This window comes from Eulemur rufifrons, chromosome 7, assembly GCF_041146395.1.
Source record: "Eulemur rufifrons isolate Redbay chromosome 7, OSU_ERuf_1, whole genome shotgun sequence".
NCBI lineage: Eukaryota > Metazoa > Chordata > Mammalia > Primates > Lemuridae > Eulemur > Eulemur rufifrons.
Genome location: NC_090989.1, coordinates 158,058,064 through 158,076,303, shown reverse-complemented (window position 1 = coordinate 158,076,303; position 18,240 = coordinate 158,058,064). Strand labels below are relative to the sequence as shown.

Genomic DNA, 18,240 nt, shown 5'->3' with positions numbered 1-18,240 from the left:
TCTTGGGACCCTCTGCAGTTAAACCCATGCAGACGTTTGAAAGGGAAACAGTAGTGGGCATGTGTGTGAAAGCTGGCTGTCTAACCACAGCTCTCGAAGGTGCCTTGACCAGGGCGGGCACTCAGCGCACGTGCTAGGCCTTGCTCACACTTGCTGGAGGTGGCTCTGCTTGTGCTGGCATGGAAGTGTGTAAGTGAGCGTGGATTTAATAATCAAACAGCTTGTAGCGCTGCTACTCTCTTACCCGTGACCTGTTTACAGCAAGTATTCGAGTCAGCACAGCAAACAGTGAGAAGGGAAGCTTGGGGGTCTCTGGCTGGCCACCTTGATGGGTTTGGGGTCTCCAGGGGATCCATGTCTGGTCCGTAACAGTGCTTCTCAAACTCTCTGTGGGGGAGGCCCAGGTGAGTGTTTGCTTTTTAAAATTTTAATCTCAGGGGCCAAATTTTAAAATACCACAAAAATTAGTAGTTACAATAGCAACAAAGATATATGAAATATAAGCCCATTATCTTCTTATTAGACTCAGCAGACATAAGGTCACCATGTCAAATTCCTATAAAAGTTTCTCAACTCTGACTTTTGATTCTGTGCTTATCTCTCACAGACAATCAAATAGTGTGTGGGCCAGAGCTGGTGGCAGAATACATTGTATCCTGTCACTTCTGGGTGTGAGATGGGTGTCTTTTTTTTTTTTTTTTTTTTTTTTGGAGACAGAGTCTCGCTCTGTTGCCCGGGCTAGAGTGAGTGCCGTGGCGTCAGCCTAGCTCACGGCAACCTCAAACTCCTGGGCTTAAGGATCCTCCTGCCTCAGCCTCCCGAGTGCTGGGACTACAGGCATGCACCACCATGCCCGGCTGATTTTTTTTTTCTATATATATTTTTAGTTGGCCAGATAATTTCTTTCTATTTTTAGTAGAGACGGGGGTCTCGCTCTTGCTCAGGCTGGTCTCGAACTCCTGACCTCGAGCGATCCACCCACCTCAGCCTCCCAGAGTGCTAGGATTACAGGCGTGAGCCACCACGCCCGGCCTCAAGTGCACTTTTAACCAGTTTTTAAAATCTCAGTTAAAAAACACCCATCTTGGCCGGGCACGGTGGCTCACGCCTGTAATCCTAGCACTCTGGGAGGGCGAGGTGGGTGGATCGCTCGAGGTCAGGAGTTCGAGACCAGCCTGAGCAAGAGCGAGACCCCCGTCTCTACTAAAAATAGAAAGAAATTATCTGGCCAACTAAAAATATATATAGAAAAAAAAAATCAGCCGGGCATGGTGGTGCATGCCTGTAGTCCCAGCTACTCGGGAGGCTGAGACAGGAGGATCGCTTGAGCCCAGGAGTTTGAGGTTGCTGTGAGCTAGGCTGACGCCACGGCACTCACTCTAGCCCGGGCAACAGAGTGAGACTCTGTCTCAAAAAAAAAAAAAAAGTGCACTTGAAAGAGGAAGCTGGCAACAGGCGTTTGCAGAACCTCCCAAGCTGCTGTGGAATGGTTCAAAGTCCCCACCCCAGACCAAGTGCTCCGCGTGAATGTTCTCCTGCCCTCTTTCTTTGTCTCACTTCTCTAGTGTGGTGTTTGAGATTTCAAACAAACAACAACTTCAGAAATCCTTTTTATTAAGGAAAATGTGAAACATGTACAACATTAGCCAAAAGAGATTATTGAGATGGGAACTCTGTTCCCATCGCGCAACTTTGACAGTGTCACCTCGTGGATGATCCTATTTTATCTGCCCCCCTGGTCCCTGGGGTGATTTTAAACCAAATCCCAAATGTCATATTTTTTCTGTCAGTTTTTCAGTATGTATTTTTGAAAGGGTGCATTACTTTTTTGTTTTTAATATAATTTATTTCATTGTAAGTTTATATAATTTATTTTTTTGCTTTTCCTATACTTTTTATCATCATTTTTATTGATACATAGTAGATGTATATATTTTCAGGATATATGTGATCATTTGTTCCATTCATATACTAGGCAACAATCAAATCAGGGTAATTGGAATTACCACCTTAAATATTTATTTTTCTTTATGCTAGGAACATTCGAGGTATTCTTTTCTAGCTATTTTGAAATGTATCATAATTAATGTTAATCATAGTCACTACTGATCTAGCAAACAGCAGGTCTCATTTATTCCATCTAATTGTATATTGTGCCCATTCATCAACCTCTGCTGATCCCCACCCCCCTTTCCTGACTCTGGTAACCATTCTACTCTCTATTTTCATGAGATTCACTGTTTTTTTGGTTCCCACATGTGAGTGAGAACACGTGATATTTATCTTTCTGTGCTTGGCTTGTTTCACGTAACGCAATGGGCTCCAGTTTTATTTTTTACGGCTGACTAATATTCGTTGTGTGTATGTACCACATTTTCTTTATCCATTCGGCCTTTGCTGGGCACTTAGCTCAATTCTGTATCTAGGCTATTGTGAACGGTGCTACAGTAAACCTGGGGGTGCCGACGTCTCTACCATATATTAATTTCTTTTCTTTTGAATATGTAGCCAGCAGTGCAATAGCTGGATGATACAGTAGCTCTATTTTTAGCTTTTTGAGGAACATACAGCTTTCCATAGTGGCTGTACTAATTTACATTCCTACCAGCAGTGTACGAGGGTTCCTGAAAGGGTGAGTTTAAACAGCATAACCACAGGACCATTATCACATCTGACATGCAATGATTTCGTGTCACTGGCTGTTCAAATCCCCAGGGTCCCAGGAGCAGCCGCATATTCTGATGGGCAAGTCGTCCCCTCTCCTGATCTGCAGGCTTCCCTGCGTCTTGCTCTTACCATTGACTTGGACTTACTGCTGAAGAACTGGGCGGGGCTTGCCTGCGCCTGGGTTCTGTTGACGGTGCACCTTTGGCATGTCCCTGTGCCCTCTGCCTTTCCTGCAGATCAGTACCTGGATCTAGAAGTGTGATCAGATTCAGGTTTGAACTTTTGGGCAGGGGTATTTCGTAGGCAGTGTTACCGTCTTCCACTCAGACCCCTGCTTTGCCTATAGGGAAGAGTCTGTTTGCAGTTGTCCCCCTGGGTGTGAAGTCACTTTGGTGAGGCCCAAGCTGACCCTCGCCTGGATCTTTCCTACTTCGCTGGTCCACGCTCCCCTCCTCTGAGGCCGCCTGGCTGCTGTATGGAGAGCCGGCTGTGGGGTGGCATGGGGAGGGGCAGTAGTAGCAGGGACACTGCTGGGTCGCTGTGGAGAGGGTCCCTGTGGGAGGTGAGGGGGCCTGGTCCAGCTAGCGTCCCTGGGGTGGGCAAAATTGGGCAGATTCTGCAGTGCCAGCCCCACCCTTCTGAGAGAAGTTACCGCCCCTGTGCCTCAGTTTCCATGTCTGTCTGCTGCTTCTCCCGAAGTGGACAGTGTATTTTTATATACCTGCCACAAACACGCGTTTATTGAGTGCCTGCTCTGTAAGTGAACGTGCGTGGTGGGAGGGCAGCTGGGTGCATGGGCTCTGCTGGGTGGGAGTGTGGTAACTTGTGGTCACCAGGACGCCAGCCTTCTTGTGGCCCCTGAAGGGGGAAGAGGGAGCAGGGAGGAGTGGCTCGTCTTTCTGTCCCTGCTGCGACACTGCGTAAGTGCTAGGACACCAGGGTGTCTTCCCCTGGGCCTGCCCCTGGTTTTGCTCACACTTGCCCATGCACAGCTCCAGCCGGTGTCCCCACTGTCACCTGAGGCCTCCGTGCTCTGGAGCCCCCTCGCCCAGGCACAGGACAACCAGAGTGCAGGGAGCCTGAGTCTGGAGGGGTCCCCCTTCCTCAGGGGCCAGCTGGAGACACTCCCTTCCCTCACCTCCCGGTCACAGGTGCTTGACTCTGGGAGAGGGACCTGAGGGATTTGAGTCCTCCAGCAGCGACCTCTGTTGCACCCTCTCTCCTAGACACACCTCAGGCGCATACACCACCTGCTCAGATTGGATCCACACACACCTGTGAGGGAACGAAATGGCAGGTGACCCCCAGGAGCTGTCCCTGAGGAGCCATCCCTATGAGTCAAGTCCCCTGCCCCTGCCCATGTGTTAGGACTCTAGGTCCCCCCACCTTGCTCTCTGCTTTTGGTGGAGACCGCTGTGATGGTTTTAGAAAAGGGGGAGCCAGCTAGAGGGTGGGGTGTGCCCACGAGGGCAGATGCCTGGAACGGGAAGCACAAGGCCCCACAGGCTGACAGGGCGCCCTGGGGGCAGCAGAGGGGAAGTGGCAGAGCAGATGCACTTCCGAGGAGCCACAAGCGTCAGAGGTGCCTGCAGAGGCCAGTGCCCACGCGTTACCGGCAGGAAACCCCGGCCCGGGTCACACGGTGAGTCCCAGCAGAGCTCTGATGCATGTGAGACTTCAGGGCTCCCACCGGGGGGTTTCTTGGCAGCCTGTGGTATGTCCTGACCAGCCTCGGCCCTGCCGCGGCCTGGCCGTACCTCCTCAACCGCTTCACAGGGGGTCCAGGGGCCACGTGGGCTCTGCCCAAGCAGCAGGGACTGAGCAGCCAGGGCACAGGGGGCCAGCGGGCACAGCCTCATCCACCCAGTCCAGGAGTCCTCTCCAAGGTAGCAAAATAATCAGCTATTTCAGGAGAGTGGAAGAGAATTTCCAATTCGCTTGTTTATTGTGCATGATTATGTGGAAGATGAGATGCTAGGAAAAGAAATTTGACTTTTGAAGAAAATGTGTTAAAAATTTTTTTTTTAAACTTTTTAATTGAGGTAGAACAGCATGCAATAAGTGCATTCGTGTTGATTTTAATCTGTGTATACACCCAGGTAACCACCACCAGGTCAGGATCCAGAACATTCCCTGTGCCCCTCCTGGGTGGTGCCTTCTTTGAGTCCTGGCACATGTGTTTGCACTCAGCATCCACATCTCCGACTGTCTAGCTAGGGTTTGCCGTAGGCCACGTGCGGCCCATCCCCTTCTCGTGTCTGCTCAGCCAGTATGGCAGAGCGCCACGGCAGGGGACAAGGCCGCAGAGCCCTCCACCAGGCCATGAGCCTTCCACAGCTCATCTGCTGCTGGTTTGTTGAGGTCCCAGTAAGTGGTACAGGGCAGTCCCAGGGTGGATGTGACCAGTGGCAAGAAAGCCTTCCCAGAGGAAATGTGCCTGGTGGGGCCTGCAGGAAGGTGAGTGAGTGCAGTGAAAGGAGGCTGGGACCTCTTCTTGGAGGAAGGAACAGCACCTGCAAAGGCCCTGGGGGAGGAAGGGCAGGTGGTCCATGCACCTGGAGCCCAGAGAGCTGTTCCTATTATTCTAACTCAGTTGGGTTCCACAGTTTAGTGGAGCTCTGTGGTCAGACAGAGGCAGCCACAGAGCAGTGCTCTCCTTCTTGCCCAAAGCCCAGCCTACAAGCCGGGTAACCTCACGTGAAGTCTTGCACAAATTGCAGGTCAAAGCCATTACTGGAAGGCCAGGTGAGAAAAGGCAGGTGACCTGCTCGAAGTCCTCCATTTGAGAATGACCCCAGATGGGCAAGGATGGCGTGGCTCCCGCCACGTTTTTGGCAGTTCTCCTGAAGGATTGTCATCACCACCCTGGCCCATGGGCACAGTGACCGGTGTGAAGGTCAAGTGGGAGCCTGGAGCAGTGCTGGCCTCAGGGCACCAGAGCTCAAGGATGGGAAATACCTTTCTAGGCTTTGAAGCTTGTGAGTAGCTGAGCTTTGCCCTGGGGTGTCTCTGAGCCTTATCTATGATGACTGCGTGGGCTACGTGGTCATTTCTTAAGTGAGTTAACAGGGCCCTTTCACAAGGATGGACCTACTTTTTAATGAGCAGTTTCCTGTTGGTAGGCAGTTAGGTTGTTTCTGATTCTTTGCTAGTGTAAACAGCACAGGGACCGACCACATTGTGCTTGATTTTCCAGTTGTGCGGAGCTCTCTTTTGGTTAGATTCCTAGAAGGGGGGTTGCTGAGACAAAGGGCTGTGCCTTCAAAATCCTGACGTATCTTTTAGTTTCTGGAAAGGTTTACGTGCTCCCCAGCTGTGCCTGAAGCAAAATCATTGTTTATCATCGGCCTTGACCAGCTGGAGCTCCTGCAGGGCGAGGTCTGGGGCATCGCTGTGCACTCGGAGCCTGGCTGGGGTGCTCCGTCCCTCCCGGAGTTCTGCTTTTTCCTCCTGGGTGACCAGCAAAAGCCAGGACTTCAGTGGCCCAAAGAATCTGGCCCCATGGGGCACAGTTCACAGCAGCAGCCAAAAGCTAGAATGGAAACACACACACACATGCTCGTGCGTGCACACCAAGAAATGGCGAGGAAGGAAGTGCTGTTAGGAACCGCTGGACAGGTCAGCACTGCAGCCCTGCGGCTCTGCAGACAAAGTGTGTCTCTCCTGAAATTGTGGGTGAGTGTTTTTTTATCCTGGTCATAATTGTTTTGCAACTTAACTCCACCAAAATCATAAAACTTGTGCAATTGGTCAGGTGCTCAAAACTACATGGAAATCTGTCTTGTTACTGTATAAGACTATCAGTGTTCTAGCCACAAAATTTAACATACTTTTCAGTATCAGTCTTCAACTACTGATTTGAGAATGTGAAACGAGAATTGCTAGTTGATGCTGCGCGGGACTGCGGCGGTGAGAGGCACCAGCCATAACCGGCGGGCGTGGCGGCCCCTGTGTTTGTTACTGCTCCTCTGGTCTCCTCTCTGTACTTGACACTCACTTCGACCATCCCTGGTGTTGGGGGTGGGGGTCGGAATTGACCAGAGCCTTGCTTTGGCGCCAGTGGCGCCACAGGGACGGAAGTCTCTTCTCCCTCGTGCTTTGGCATTGGCAAAGCCACATCCTCATCTGGCCAGAGCGCTAGACTGGGCCTGGCCAAGTTTGGTCCCAGGAAATGGGGTGGGTTGGGGGTACAGGCTCCCAGAGTCAGAAGGAAGGCTTGGATGCCACCCACCAACTTCAGATCCCACCCATGGTAGGGAGGACCCCCGCCCCTCACCTCAGCACCTGCCCGCGAATGAACACACGTGCTTTCCTGTCTTTCTATGGTCCCATTCCCACCCCACCTTCCATACTGCAAAGACCAGGGAGCGCCTTCCTGCTTCCCTGTCAGTCCTGCCCCATGTTGGTCAGTCTGCCCACCCACCCAGCCTGGGGGCCTGCGGGGGCATTTCGTTAGGGGCTCAGGGGTCCCTCAGGGAGTTCCCACTGGGTAGCGGCCCCTCCCCCTTTAGCCCTACTTTCCTCTGCACATGCTGAGTGTGTGTGTCTAGGGCCCCTCCACCTTCTGCCAGGCCAGGAGCCTGAATGACTCGTGTCTGCTGCCCCCCAGGCCTGCCTTCCGGGGGGGGCCCTCAAGGAGCCCGGGTGGGTCTCAGGAACTGGGAAATACTGCTCTGAGGTGCAAGCCTCCCCCAGGCCCGGGCACACAGCTGGGGAAGAAGGGGAAAGCCCACCCCACCCCTGGCCACAGTATGGGGTGAGAGCTGGGGCCGAGGCTGAGACACATGCACCCCAGAAAAGGCAGGTGAGAGTGGGCAAGGGCCCTGGGCTCGCCCCTCTGCTTTATTCAGCAAATCCTGGGCTTGGGATTTGTGGGTGCAGGGAGAGGCACCTGAGGAAGTTTCCACTGGCAGGGGTGAGAGGCAGGCAGAAACACCCCAGTTTAGTCCCACCCCTGCCCAAGGGCCAGGGAGATCTATGCCCAGTTGAAGGCAGACCCAGAACTTTGAGAACAGTGAGGGTCCCCTCCATGCTGGGGTGCAGGGTGGCAGGGAGAGGGTCGGAGCAGAGCTGCCATGGCAGGTGGGGTTGCAGAATGACTGGGACCACCTCAGAAAGGCGGGATCTGACTTTATTCCTCCACAGCAGGCACAGCTGCCTGTGTTGCCTCCTAATCTTGTCAGCTTTCATTATCAATTATTTCAGACCATCAATAAAACCACGCAACACACACCTGTGCCTGTCACCTACATTAAGAAATAAAACATGACAGGTGTAAATGAAAACTTTGGGGTGCACCACCTGGCTCAGAGGTAACTACTGCCCTCAGTTTCTTTTTGCTTCTCTCACTCATAGGTTTGACTGACTGAACAATATCCAGAATTGAACTGCACATGGGGTTGTGGTTTTTTTTGTTGTTGTTGTTGTTGTTGTTGTTTTTGGTTTTTTTTTTTTTGGTGATTTTTTTTTTGTGTGTGTGTGTGGCAAAATATATTTAACAAATTTATCATTTTAACCCTTTTTAAGTGTACAAATCAGTGGCATTAAGTATATTCACAGTGTTGTGCGCCCATCACCACCACTATCCATTTCCGAATGTTTTTCATCCCCCCAAATTAAAGCTCTGTTCCCATTAAACAACAACCCGCTGGTAACCTCTAATCTACTTCCTGTTTCTATGGATTTGCCTGTTCTATGTACCTCATGTAAGTGGAATCACACAGTATTTGTCCTTCGGTATCTGACTTATTTCATGTAGCATAATACTTTCAAGGTTCATCCATGTTTTGGCAGGTGTCAGAATTTCATCCTAAGGCTGTTACTCAGTTTATCCTTTCATCTGTTGATGGACATTTGCGTTTCCACCTTTTTGCTATTGTGAATAATGCTGCTATAAACATTACTGTAAAAGTATCTGTTTGAGTCTCTGCTTTCAGTTCTTTGGGGTGTATACCTAAGAGTGGAATTGCTGGATCTCATGGTAATTCTATGTTTAACTTTGAGGAACTGCCAGCCTGTTTTCCACACCAGCAACATGCAGTGGTTCCAATTCCTCCACATCCTCATCAACACGTGTTGTTTTCCATTTTGTTTTTGTTTTTACTGTAGCCATCCTAATGGGTGTAAAGTGGTAACTCGCTGTGGTTTTGCTTTATACTTCCCTAACGACTGGTGATGTTGAGCATCTTTTCATGTGTTTATTGGCCATTTGTGTATCTTCTTTGGAGAAATGTCTATTCAAGTCCTTTGCCCATTTTCTATTTGGCTTGTTTGTTGTTGAGTTGTAGGAGTTCTTTGTATACCCTCTGGATATTAATCTCTTATCAGGTATATGATTTGCAAATATTTTCTCCTACGGGTTGTCATTTCACTCTTAAGAGTGTCCGGTGTCTGTCCTTTGATGCACTAAAGTTTTTAATTTTGGTGAAGTACAATTTGTCTATTTTATCTTTTGTTACCTATACTTTTGGTATTGTATCCAAGAAAGTACCCCCAGATGTCACAAAGATTTTCTGGTATGTTTTCATCTAAGAGTTTCATAGTTTTAGTTCTTGGATTTAGCTCTTTCGTCTATTTTACTTTTGTATATGGCAGAGGTAAGGGTCCAGCTTCATCCTTTTACATGTGAATATCCAGTTTTCTCAACACTGTTGAAAAGATTGTCTTTTCACCATTGAGCGGTCTGAGTAGTCTTGTTGAAAATCAATTAGCCACCTGTTCAAGGGTTTATTTCTGGGTTCTTTATTTCATTGGTCTCTATGTCTGTCCTTATGTCACTAGCATACTGTTTAGGTTACTGTAGCTTTGTAGGAGGTTTTGAAATCAGGAATTATGCATCTTCTAATATTTTTCTTATTTTTCAAAACTTTTGTGGCTATTTGCAAAAAACTCTTGGGATTTTGATAGGGATTGTACAGAATCCATGGGTTGCTTTGGGTGGTATTGGCATCTTAACAATATTAAGTCTTTCAATCCATGAATATGGTATGTCTTTCCAATTCTTTGTGTCTTCTTTAATTTCAGCAACATTTTGTAGTTTTCTGCATACAAGTCTTTTAACTCCTTGGTTAAATTTATTCTGAAGTATTTTATTCTTTTTGGATGCTATTATAAATGGAATTGTTTCCTTAATTTCTTTTTCAGATTGTTCATTGTTAGTGAATAGAAATGCAACTAATTTTTGTGGGTTGATTTTGTATCCTGCAACTCTGCTGAATTTATTTAATAGCTCTAACAATTTTAATTTTGGTTTTGGTGTGGAATTTTTAGGGTTTCTAACATATAAGGTCATGTCATCTATGAACAGAGATAATTTACTTCTTTCTTTCCAATTTGGATGCCTTTTATTTCCTTTTCTTGCCTAATTTCTCTGGCTAGGATTTCCAATGCTATCTTGAATAGAAATGTCAAAAGTAAGCATCCTTGTTTGTGTGTGTGTGTCATTCAGGCCATAACCTGTAATTTTCTTTTTGCATTCTGACTGTATTTTTAGGATTCATCCATGTTGATATGAGATCTTATGTTTCCTTCATTTACACAGTTGTGTGGGGTTTCATTGTATGATTGATTGTACTACAACTTTTTCTATGTCCTTTGTGTTTCCATATACATTTTGAAATTGGCATATCAGTTTCCAATAGAGAAAGTCTGCTGAGATTTGATTGGCATTGCATCAAATCTTTAAGTCAATTTGGGGAGAATTGACATTATAACAATATTGTATTTATGGTATCTCACTCTATTTAGGTCATCTTTTTTGTTATTTTAATTGAATTTTTTTTTAAGAGACAGGGTCCTGCTCTGTCACCCAGGCTACAGTGCAATGGCACAATCATTGCTCACTGTACCCTTTAACTCCTGGGCCCAATTGATCCTCCTGCTTCAGTCTCTGGAATAGCTGGGACTACAGGCATCACCACCACACCCAGCTAATTTTTTTGTCTTTTGTGGCAATGGATTTTGCTGTGTTGCTTAGGCTGGTCTTAAACTCCTGGCCTCAAGTGATCCTCCTGCCTTAGCCTCCCAAAGTGCTGGGATTACAGGTGTGAGCCAGCACATCCAGTCTAGGTCATCTTTAATTTCTCTCAGTGTTTTATAGTTTTCAGTGTAGAGGTTTTACACATATGTTGTTAAGCTCTTTTTTTTTTTTTTTGAGACAGAGTCTCACTCTATTGCCCCAGCTAGAGTGCCGTGGCATCAGCCTAGCTCACAACAACCTCAAACTCCTGGGCTCAAGCAATCCTTCTGCCTCAGTGTCCCAAGTAGCTGGGACTACAGGCATGCGCCACCATGCCCGGCTAATTTTTTCTATATATTTTTAGTTGTGCAGCTAACTTCTATTTTTAGTAGAGATGGGGTCTTGCTCTTGCTCAGGCTGGTCTCGAACTTCTGAGCTCAAACGATCCTCCCGCCTCGGCCTCCCAGAGTGCTAGGATTACAGGCGTGAGCCACCGCGCCCGGTGCTGGTGCTCTTATAAATGGTATTGTTTTGTCTTGTATCTGCCCCATGGAGGCAGGATCAACCTCGCACAACCCACATTGGTTTGAATGTTGAGACGGATGGCACCACATACACACCAGCGGGCTATGGGAAGGTTTATTGCTCATATCATGGGGCTTTATGGGGAGAGCAGGGCAGGTACCCAAGCACCTGGCTTGAGTGAAGGAAGGGGCAAGTGTTCCTGGTTTTTATTGTGGTTAAGGAGCAGGGCCAAGGTGAGGACATTCACACATGGGTTGGGTCTGCATGATTTGAACTTCCCCACTGATGCTCAGAGAAGAAAAGCCAGAGCTTTCTTATTGACTTGCCCAGACATGGGGTAAGAAAGGAACAGTAAGGAATGGGGCTTGAAAGCTGTCAATAGTCAAACATCAAAAATGGAGCCAGACTCTTTACATTTTTTAAAAGACTTTTTTTTTTTTTTGAGACAGTGTCTCACTATGTTGCCCAGGCTGATCTTGAACTTCTGAGTTCAATGGATCCTCCTGTCTCAGCCTCCTGAGGAGCTAAGACCGTAGGTGCACACCACCATGCTCAGCTAAGACTTTTTTATAGAGCAATTTTAGGTTCACAGCAAAATTGAGAGGAAAGTGAAGAGATTTCCCATATACCCTTTGCCCCCACACATGCATAGCCCTCCCATTAACAATATCCACCCACCAAGGTGATACATATGTTACAACTGATGTACTATATTGGCACATCATCATCCAGAGTCCATAGTTTACCGTAGGGTTCACTTTTGTGTTGTATACTCTATGGGTTTAAACAAATACATAAATACATTTGTCCACCATTATGATCTCATAGAGTAATTTCACTGCCCTAAGAATCCTCTGTGCTCTGCCTGTTCATCCCTCCCTCTCCCAGTCCCTGGCAACTACTGATCCTTTCGCTGTCACCATAGTTTTGCCTTTTTCAGAATTTCATATCACTGGAATCATACAGTATGTAGCCTTTTCAGATCAGCTTCTTGCAGTTAGTAATATACATTTAAGATTCCTCCATGTTCTTTCATGGCTTCATGGCTCATTTCTTTTTAGCACTAAATGATATTCCATTGTCTGGATATACCACAGTGTATTTATCCATTTACCTAGTGAAGGACATCTTGGTTGCTTCCAAGTCTTAGTAATTATGAATAAAGCTGCTATAAAGGCCGGGCGCGGTGGCTCACGCCTGTAATCCTAGCACTCTGGGAGGCCAAGGCGGGTGGATCGCTCAAGGTCAGGAGTTCGAGACCAGCCTGAGCAAGAGTGAGACCCCATCTCTACTAAAAATAGAAAGAAATTATCTGGCCAACTAAAATATATATAGAAAAAATTAGCCGGGCATGGGGGCTCATGCCTGTCATCCCAGCTACTTGGGAGGCTGAGGCAGTAGGATCACTTAAGCCCAGGAGTCTGAGGTTGCTGTGAGCTAGGCTGACGCCATGGCACTCACTCTAGCCCGGGCAACAAAGAAAGACTCTGTCTCAAAAAAAAAAAAAAAAAAGCTGCCATAAACATCAGTTGCAGGTTTTAATGTGGATATAAGTTTTCAACTCCTTTGAGTAAATACCAGGGAGCACAATTGCTTAGATAATATGGTAAGGGTATGTTTAGTTTTATAAGAAATCACCAAACTATCTTCCGAAGTGGCTGCACCATTTTGCATTCCCACCGGCAATGAACGAGAGTTCCTGTTGCTCCACATCCTTGCCAGCATTTGGTATTTTCAGTGTTCTGGATCTTGGTCATTCTGATAGGTGTGTAGTGATATGTCATTGTTGTTATAATTTGCATTTCCCTGATGGCATATGATGTGGAGCATTTTTCATATGCTTGTTTGCCGTCTGTCTTTTTTGGTGAGATGTCAGTTAAGGTCTTTGGCCCATTTTTTAATCAGGTTATTGTTGTTGAATTTTAAAAATATAGTTTTTTTTTTTTTTTTTTTTTAATTTTTTTTTTTGAGACAGAGTCTCACTCTGTTGCCCAGGCTAGAGTGAGTGCCATGGCATCAGCCTAGCTCGCAGCAACCTCAAACTCCTGAGCTTGAGCGATCCTCCTGTCTCAGCCTCCCGAGTAGCTGGGACTACAGGCATGCACCACCATGCCCGGCTAATTTTTTCTATATATATTTTTAGCTGTCCATATAATTTCTTTCTATTTTTAGTAGAGATGGGGTCTCGCTCTTGCTCAGGCTGGTCTCGAACTCCTGAGCTCAAACGATCCGCCCACCTCGGCCTCCCAGAGTGCTAGGATTACAGGCGTGAGCCACCACGCCCGGCCTAGTTATTTATATATTTTGGGTAATAAGCCTTTGTCAGATATGTCCTTTGCAAATATTTTCTCCCAGTCCGTGGCTTGTCTTTACATGCTCTCGATAATGTCTTTAGCAGAGTAGAAAATTTCAATTTTAATGAAATCCAGCTTACCAATTCTTTCTTTCATGGATTATGCCTTTGGTGTTGTATCTAAAAAGTCATCATCAAACCCAAGGTCATCTAAATTTTCTCCTGTGTTATCTTCGAGAAGTTTTATAGTTTTGTTTTTTACCTTTAGGTGTGTGATACATTTTGAATTAATTTTTGTGAAAGGCATAAGGTCTGTGTCTAGATTCATTTTTTTCGTGTGTGGATGTCCAGTTGTTCCAGCTGCCTTGGTTGAAAAGACCATCTTTTCTCTGTTGTATTACCTTTGCTCCTTTGTCAAAGAGCAGTTGACCATATATATATGCGGGTCTATTTCTGGGCTCTCTTTTCTGTTCCATTGATCTATTTGTTCTTTCACCAATACCACACTGTCTTGATTACTGTAGCTTTATAGTAAATCTTTAAGTCAGGTAGTGTCAGTCCTCTAACTTTGTTCTTTACCTTCAATATTGTGTTGGCCATTCTGGGTCTTTTGCCTCTCCATATAAAGTTTGGGTCAGTTAGTTGATATCTACAAAATATTAATAACTTGTTGGGATTTTGATTGAAATTGCGCTGACTCTATGGATCAAGTTGAGTAGAACTGACAATCCATGAACATGAAACACGTCTCCATTTATTTAGTTTTTTAATTTCATCAGCATTTCATAGCATTTTCTTCATATAGATCTTATACATATTTTGTTAGATGTACACCTAAATATTTCTTTGGGGTGCTAATTTAAATGGTATTGTTTTTAATTTCAAATTCCACTTGTTCATTACTGGTATATAGGAAAGTGATTAACTTTTGTATATTAACCTTGTATTCTGCAATCTTGCTATATTTGCTTATTAGTTCCAGGAGTTTTTTTGTTGATTCTTTTAGATTTTCTACATAGATGATCATATCATTTGCAAATAAAGAGTTTTATTTCTTCCTTCCCTGTCTGTGTACCTTTTATTTCTTTTTCTTATCTTATTGTATTAGATAATAGGGTTTTTTTCCCATTAAGTATGATGTTGGCTATAGGGTTTTTTGTAGATATTCTTTACCAAGTTGAGGCAATTCCCCCATATTCCTAGTTTACTGAGAGTTTTTTTTTTTTTTAAATCATGAATGGGTGTTAAATTTTGTCAGATGCTTTTTCTGCATCTGTTGATACGATCATGTGATTTTTCTTCTTTAACCTGTTGATGTGATGGATCACATTAATTGATTTTTGAATGTTGAACCAGTCTTTCATACCTGGGATAAATCCCAATTGGTTGTGGTATATAATTCTTTTTATACATAGTTGGATTCAATTTGTTAATTGTTCATGAGAGGTATTGGGCTATAGTTTTTCTTTCTTGTAATGTCTTTGTCTGGTTTTGGTATTAGGGTGATACTAGCCTCACAGAATGAGTCAGGAAGTAATCCTTTTGCTTCCATCTTCTGGCAGAGATTGTAGAGAACTGGTTAATTTCTTCCTTAAATGTTTGGCAGAAATTACCAGTGAACTTAGCTAGGCTTGGTGCTTTACATTTTGGAAGGTTATCAATTATCGATTCAATTTCTTTAATAGATACTGGCTTATTCAGAGTGTTTGTTTCTTCTTGTGTGAGTTTTGGCAGGTCGTATCTTTCAAGGAATTGGTCCATTTCATCTAAGTTATCATTTTAAAAAATGTATTCATTGGGTATAGAGATGTTATTAGGCACATTTTTAAAGCTCAGTAAACTATGCTTAGTGGGCTTTTTTTCCTTCAATACTTACTTTCAAGTTGTCACTCCATTGCCTTCTGAATTACATCTTTTCTGAGGAGAAGTTTGATGTCATTCTTATATTTATTCCTGCGTATATAATGTTTCTTATCTGGTTACTTTGATAATTTCTCTTTACCTTGGAGTTTAACAATTTGACTATGATGCACTTAGATGTGTTTTTCTTTGTATTAATCATGCTTGGGATGCTCCAAGCTTCTTGAATCCATGGTGTTTTGTCCTAATTTTGGAAATCTCAGCAATGATCTCTTCAAATATTTCTTCTCCCCTGTTCTCTTTCTGTCATTCTTTCTCTCTGGCCTTCCCCCCACCCCCCTTCTCTCCCTCTCCTTCTTCTGGGACTCCAATTATCCATACTTTAGTTTGATATTGTCCCAAAGCTCTTGGTTGTTTTGTTTTCTCTCTCTCTCGCTCTCTCACCCTCTCTGGCTCTCTTCCCCTTCCCCTTTTACTCTTTCTTCTCATTATATTTCCATCTGGGTGATTGGTTTTATTAATTCTTTGCTTTGCTGTATGTAATTAAAAATTACTCATCTCCAATATTGTATTTTTTTGTCTTTTTAGTTTTCAGCATTTTGCTGAAATTTCCTATCTGTTCAATGTGTCAAACACCTTTTTAACTAAGTCTTTTATAGTGTTCATCTTGGATATTTTAAAGTCTTTGTTTGATGGTTCTAACATCTGGGCGGGTCATCCCTTGGTCTGGTTCTATTAACTACTTTATCTCTTGATAAGGGCTCATTTGTTTGTCTTGCTTTTTTGTGTGTCTCCTATTTTTTATTGAATGCCAAATCTTGTGTGTAACAGGATAGTAGAGACTGAGATAAATAGTTATGCCTGGAAAAGGGCATGCCTTTTATTCTGCCAGGTTGTTAGTGTGGAGTGTTGAGTCAGTCCAGTGGGGAGTTGAATGGTGGGCAGCTGATACCTTGTGCTTGTGTGGGACCTGGAGCCCTGAACAGTTCCTGCTTCAGACATAGCTTTTAGGAGGCCCTGCCACTTCATCCTCCAATGCTGCACACCAGAGGGGAGGAGGAGGAGAAAGGGTCTTCTTCTGTACTCCAGCGTTAGGTTGCTCTTGTTACTTGGCACAGGGCTCATGGAAGGCGTTTGGGGGATTTAACAGGGTTTTCTTTTGTTTTAGCCTCAGTCTTGGGCAGGCCCTGTAGGCAGAGCTTAGGCCTTGTGGGTGGAACTTTTCTCTGATGTCCCTTGTCAGTGGAGATTTTGATGGCATACCCTGGTTCTTTTCCACCTCTGTGTACTAAGTATGTTGGGATTGATTTCAACGTTGTTGGAAAAGGACCCTCCAAAAGCTATTGCTATTTCCCTGTTAAAACTCCAGTACTCCACAGAGTGATATTTGAGCAGTGTAGCTCTGACCCTGTCCCCTGCATAAACCCCTCTAGCGCATCCCATAGCCCCTCTGGTCAAATGCTTTGAGCTCTGTAGTCTCGTGCCTCTCACCCTGGCCTTCTTTCAGTTACTTATTTAAGCCTGATCCTTAACCCTGGCCCTAGACCATCAGTTTTGAGAGATTTCTTTCTGTGTATTACTAGAGAAAAAACAGTGCCTAGCAGCTGGTAGGGGCTGAGTAGCAGTCGCAAATGGGTACAAGAACCCTGTTTTCTTTCTCCTCATGTAAACCCCTTCCCTCCCAGGCCTGCCAGCAGGTAGACTCCTTCCCAGCCTCCAGGTTCATGCACAGATGGCACAGGGAAGACATTCACCCCTAAAGTTGGGTAGGGGCCTGTCTATCCTGGCACAGGCATAACAGTACCGAACTCCTCCTAGTTCCCCAGGGTGGTAACCATGGGGACTGGACCTGCCCTACCTGGCCCTGGGCAGGCCCGTGGGTGAGCGTGCTATGGACCTTTGCTGACCAGCATGAGTGCCCAGCTTTGGGGAACTGATTCTGCATGTGCCTGTGGAGCTAAGATTTTCTTAAACTCTTTTCTTGTTTTAGGAGAAAGTGAATCACCTCATTCCCTTCTGTGGATAAGAGGACTTGGGTTAGGAGCATGTGGTGTGTCCTACGCGGCTGGAGGCAAGGGCTCCTGGGCCTGCGTGGAGCCCTGGCATGGGGAGCCTTGGGGCAGCAGCAGCCCCCGGGCCTTCGAGCTCTGGCCAGTGTGGATTCCCAGAGCAGGAACGAGTACAGCTACGTGGTGGTGGGTGCAGGCTCCGCGGGCTGCGTGTTGGCCAGACGACTCACAGAGGACCCCAGTGAGCATGTGCTGTTGCTGGAGGCCGGGCCCAGGGACTTGTACGCAGGGAGTAAGCGGCTCTTGTGGAAGATCCACATGCCTGCAGCCCTCGTGGCCAACCTGTGCGACGACAGGTACAACTGGTGCTACCACACGGAGCCGCAGCCAGGCTTGGATGGCCGGGTGCTATACTGGCCTCGCGGCCGAGTCTGGGGAGGTTCCTCGTCCCTCAATGCCATGGTCTACATCCGTGGGCATGCTGAGGACTACAACCGCTGGCACCGCCAAGGCGCTGAGGGTTGGGACTACACACACTGCCTGCCCTACTTCCGCAAGGCACAGGGCCACGAGCTGGGTGCCAGCAGGTACCGTGGCGGCGATGGCCCCCTGCACGTGTCCCGGGGCAAGACCAACCACCCACTGCACCAGGCATTCCTGGAGGCGGCACAGCAGGCCGGCTACCCCCTCACTGAGGACATGAACGGCTTCCAGCAAGAAGGCTTCGGCTGGATGGACATGACCATCCATGAAGGTAGTGTGTGGCCACCCTTCCCCATCTACCTAGTTCCTCCTTTAAAAAAAAAAAAAAAACTATCCCCCATCATGGCAAGTGTGGACAGGCTGAGGCTGGAGTAGGTAGAAGGGGTGTGACTTATTGCATCCCTAGATGCCACAGAGCACACCCCAAAGCCCAGTGAGAAATGACT

At 46.2% G+C, this 18,240-nt stretch overlaps 1 protein-coding gene across 1 annotated transcript in view; it reads left to right on the top strand.

Annotated features, from left to right (window-relative positions):
* CHDH (choline dehydrogenase) overlaps positions 1 to 18,240 on the top strand; it is a 29,034-nt gene that overhangs the window by 4,639 nt on the left and 6,155 nt on the right. Inside the window, exon 2 of the mRNA XM_069475896.1 lies at positions 17,293 to 18,065. Within this exon, the coding sequence (XP_069331997.1) occupies positions 17,348 to 18,065 (718 nt within the window). The 5' untranslated portion in view covers positions 17,293 to 17,347. The remainder of the gene's footprint in view (positions 1 to 17,292; positions 18,066 to 18,240) is intronic.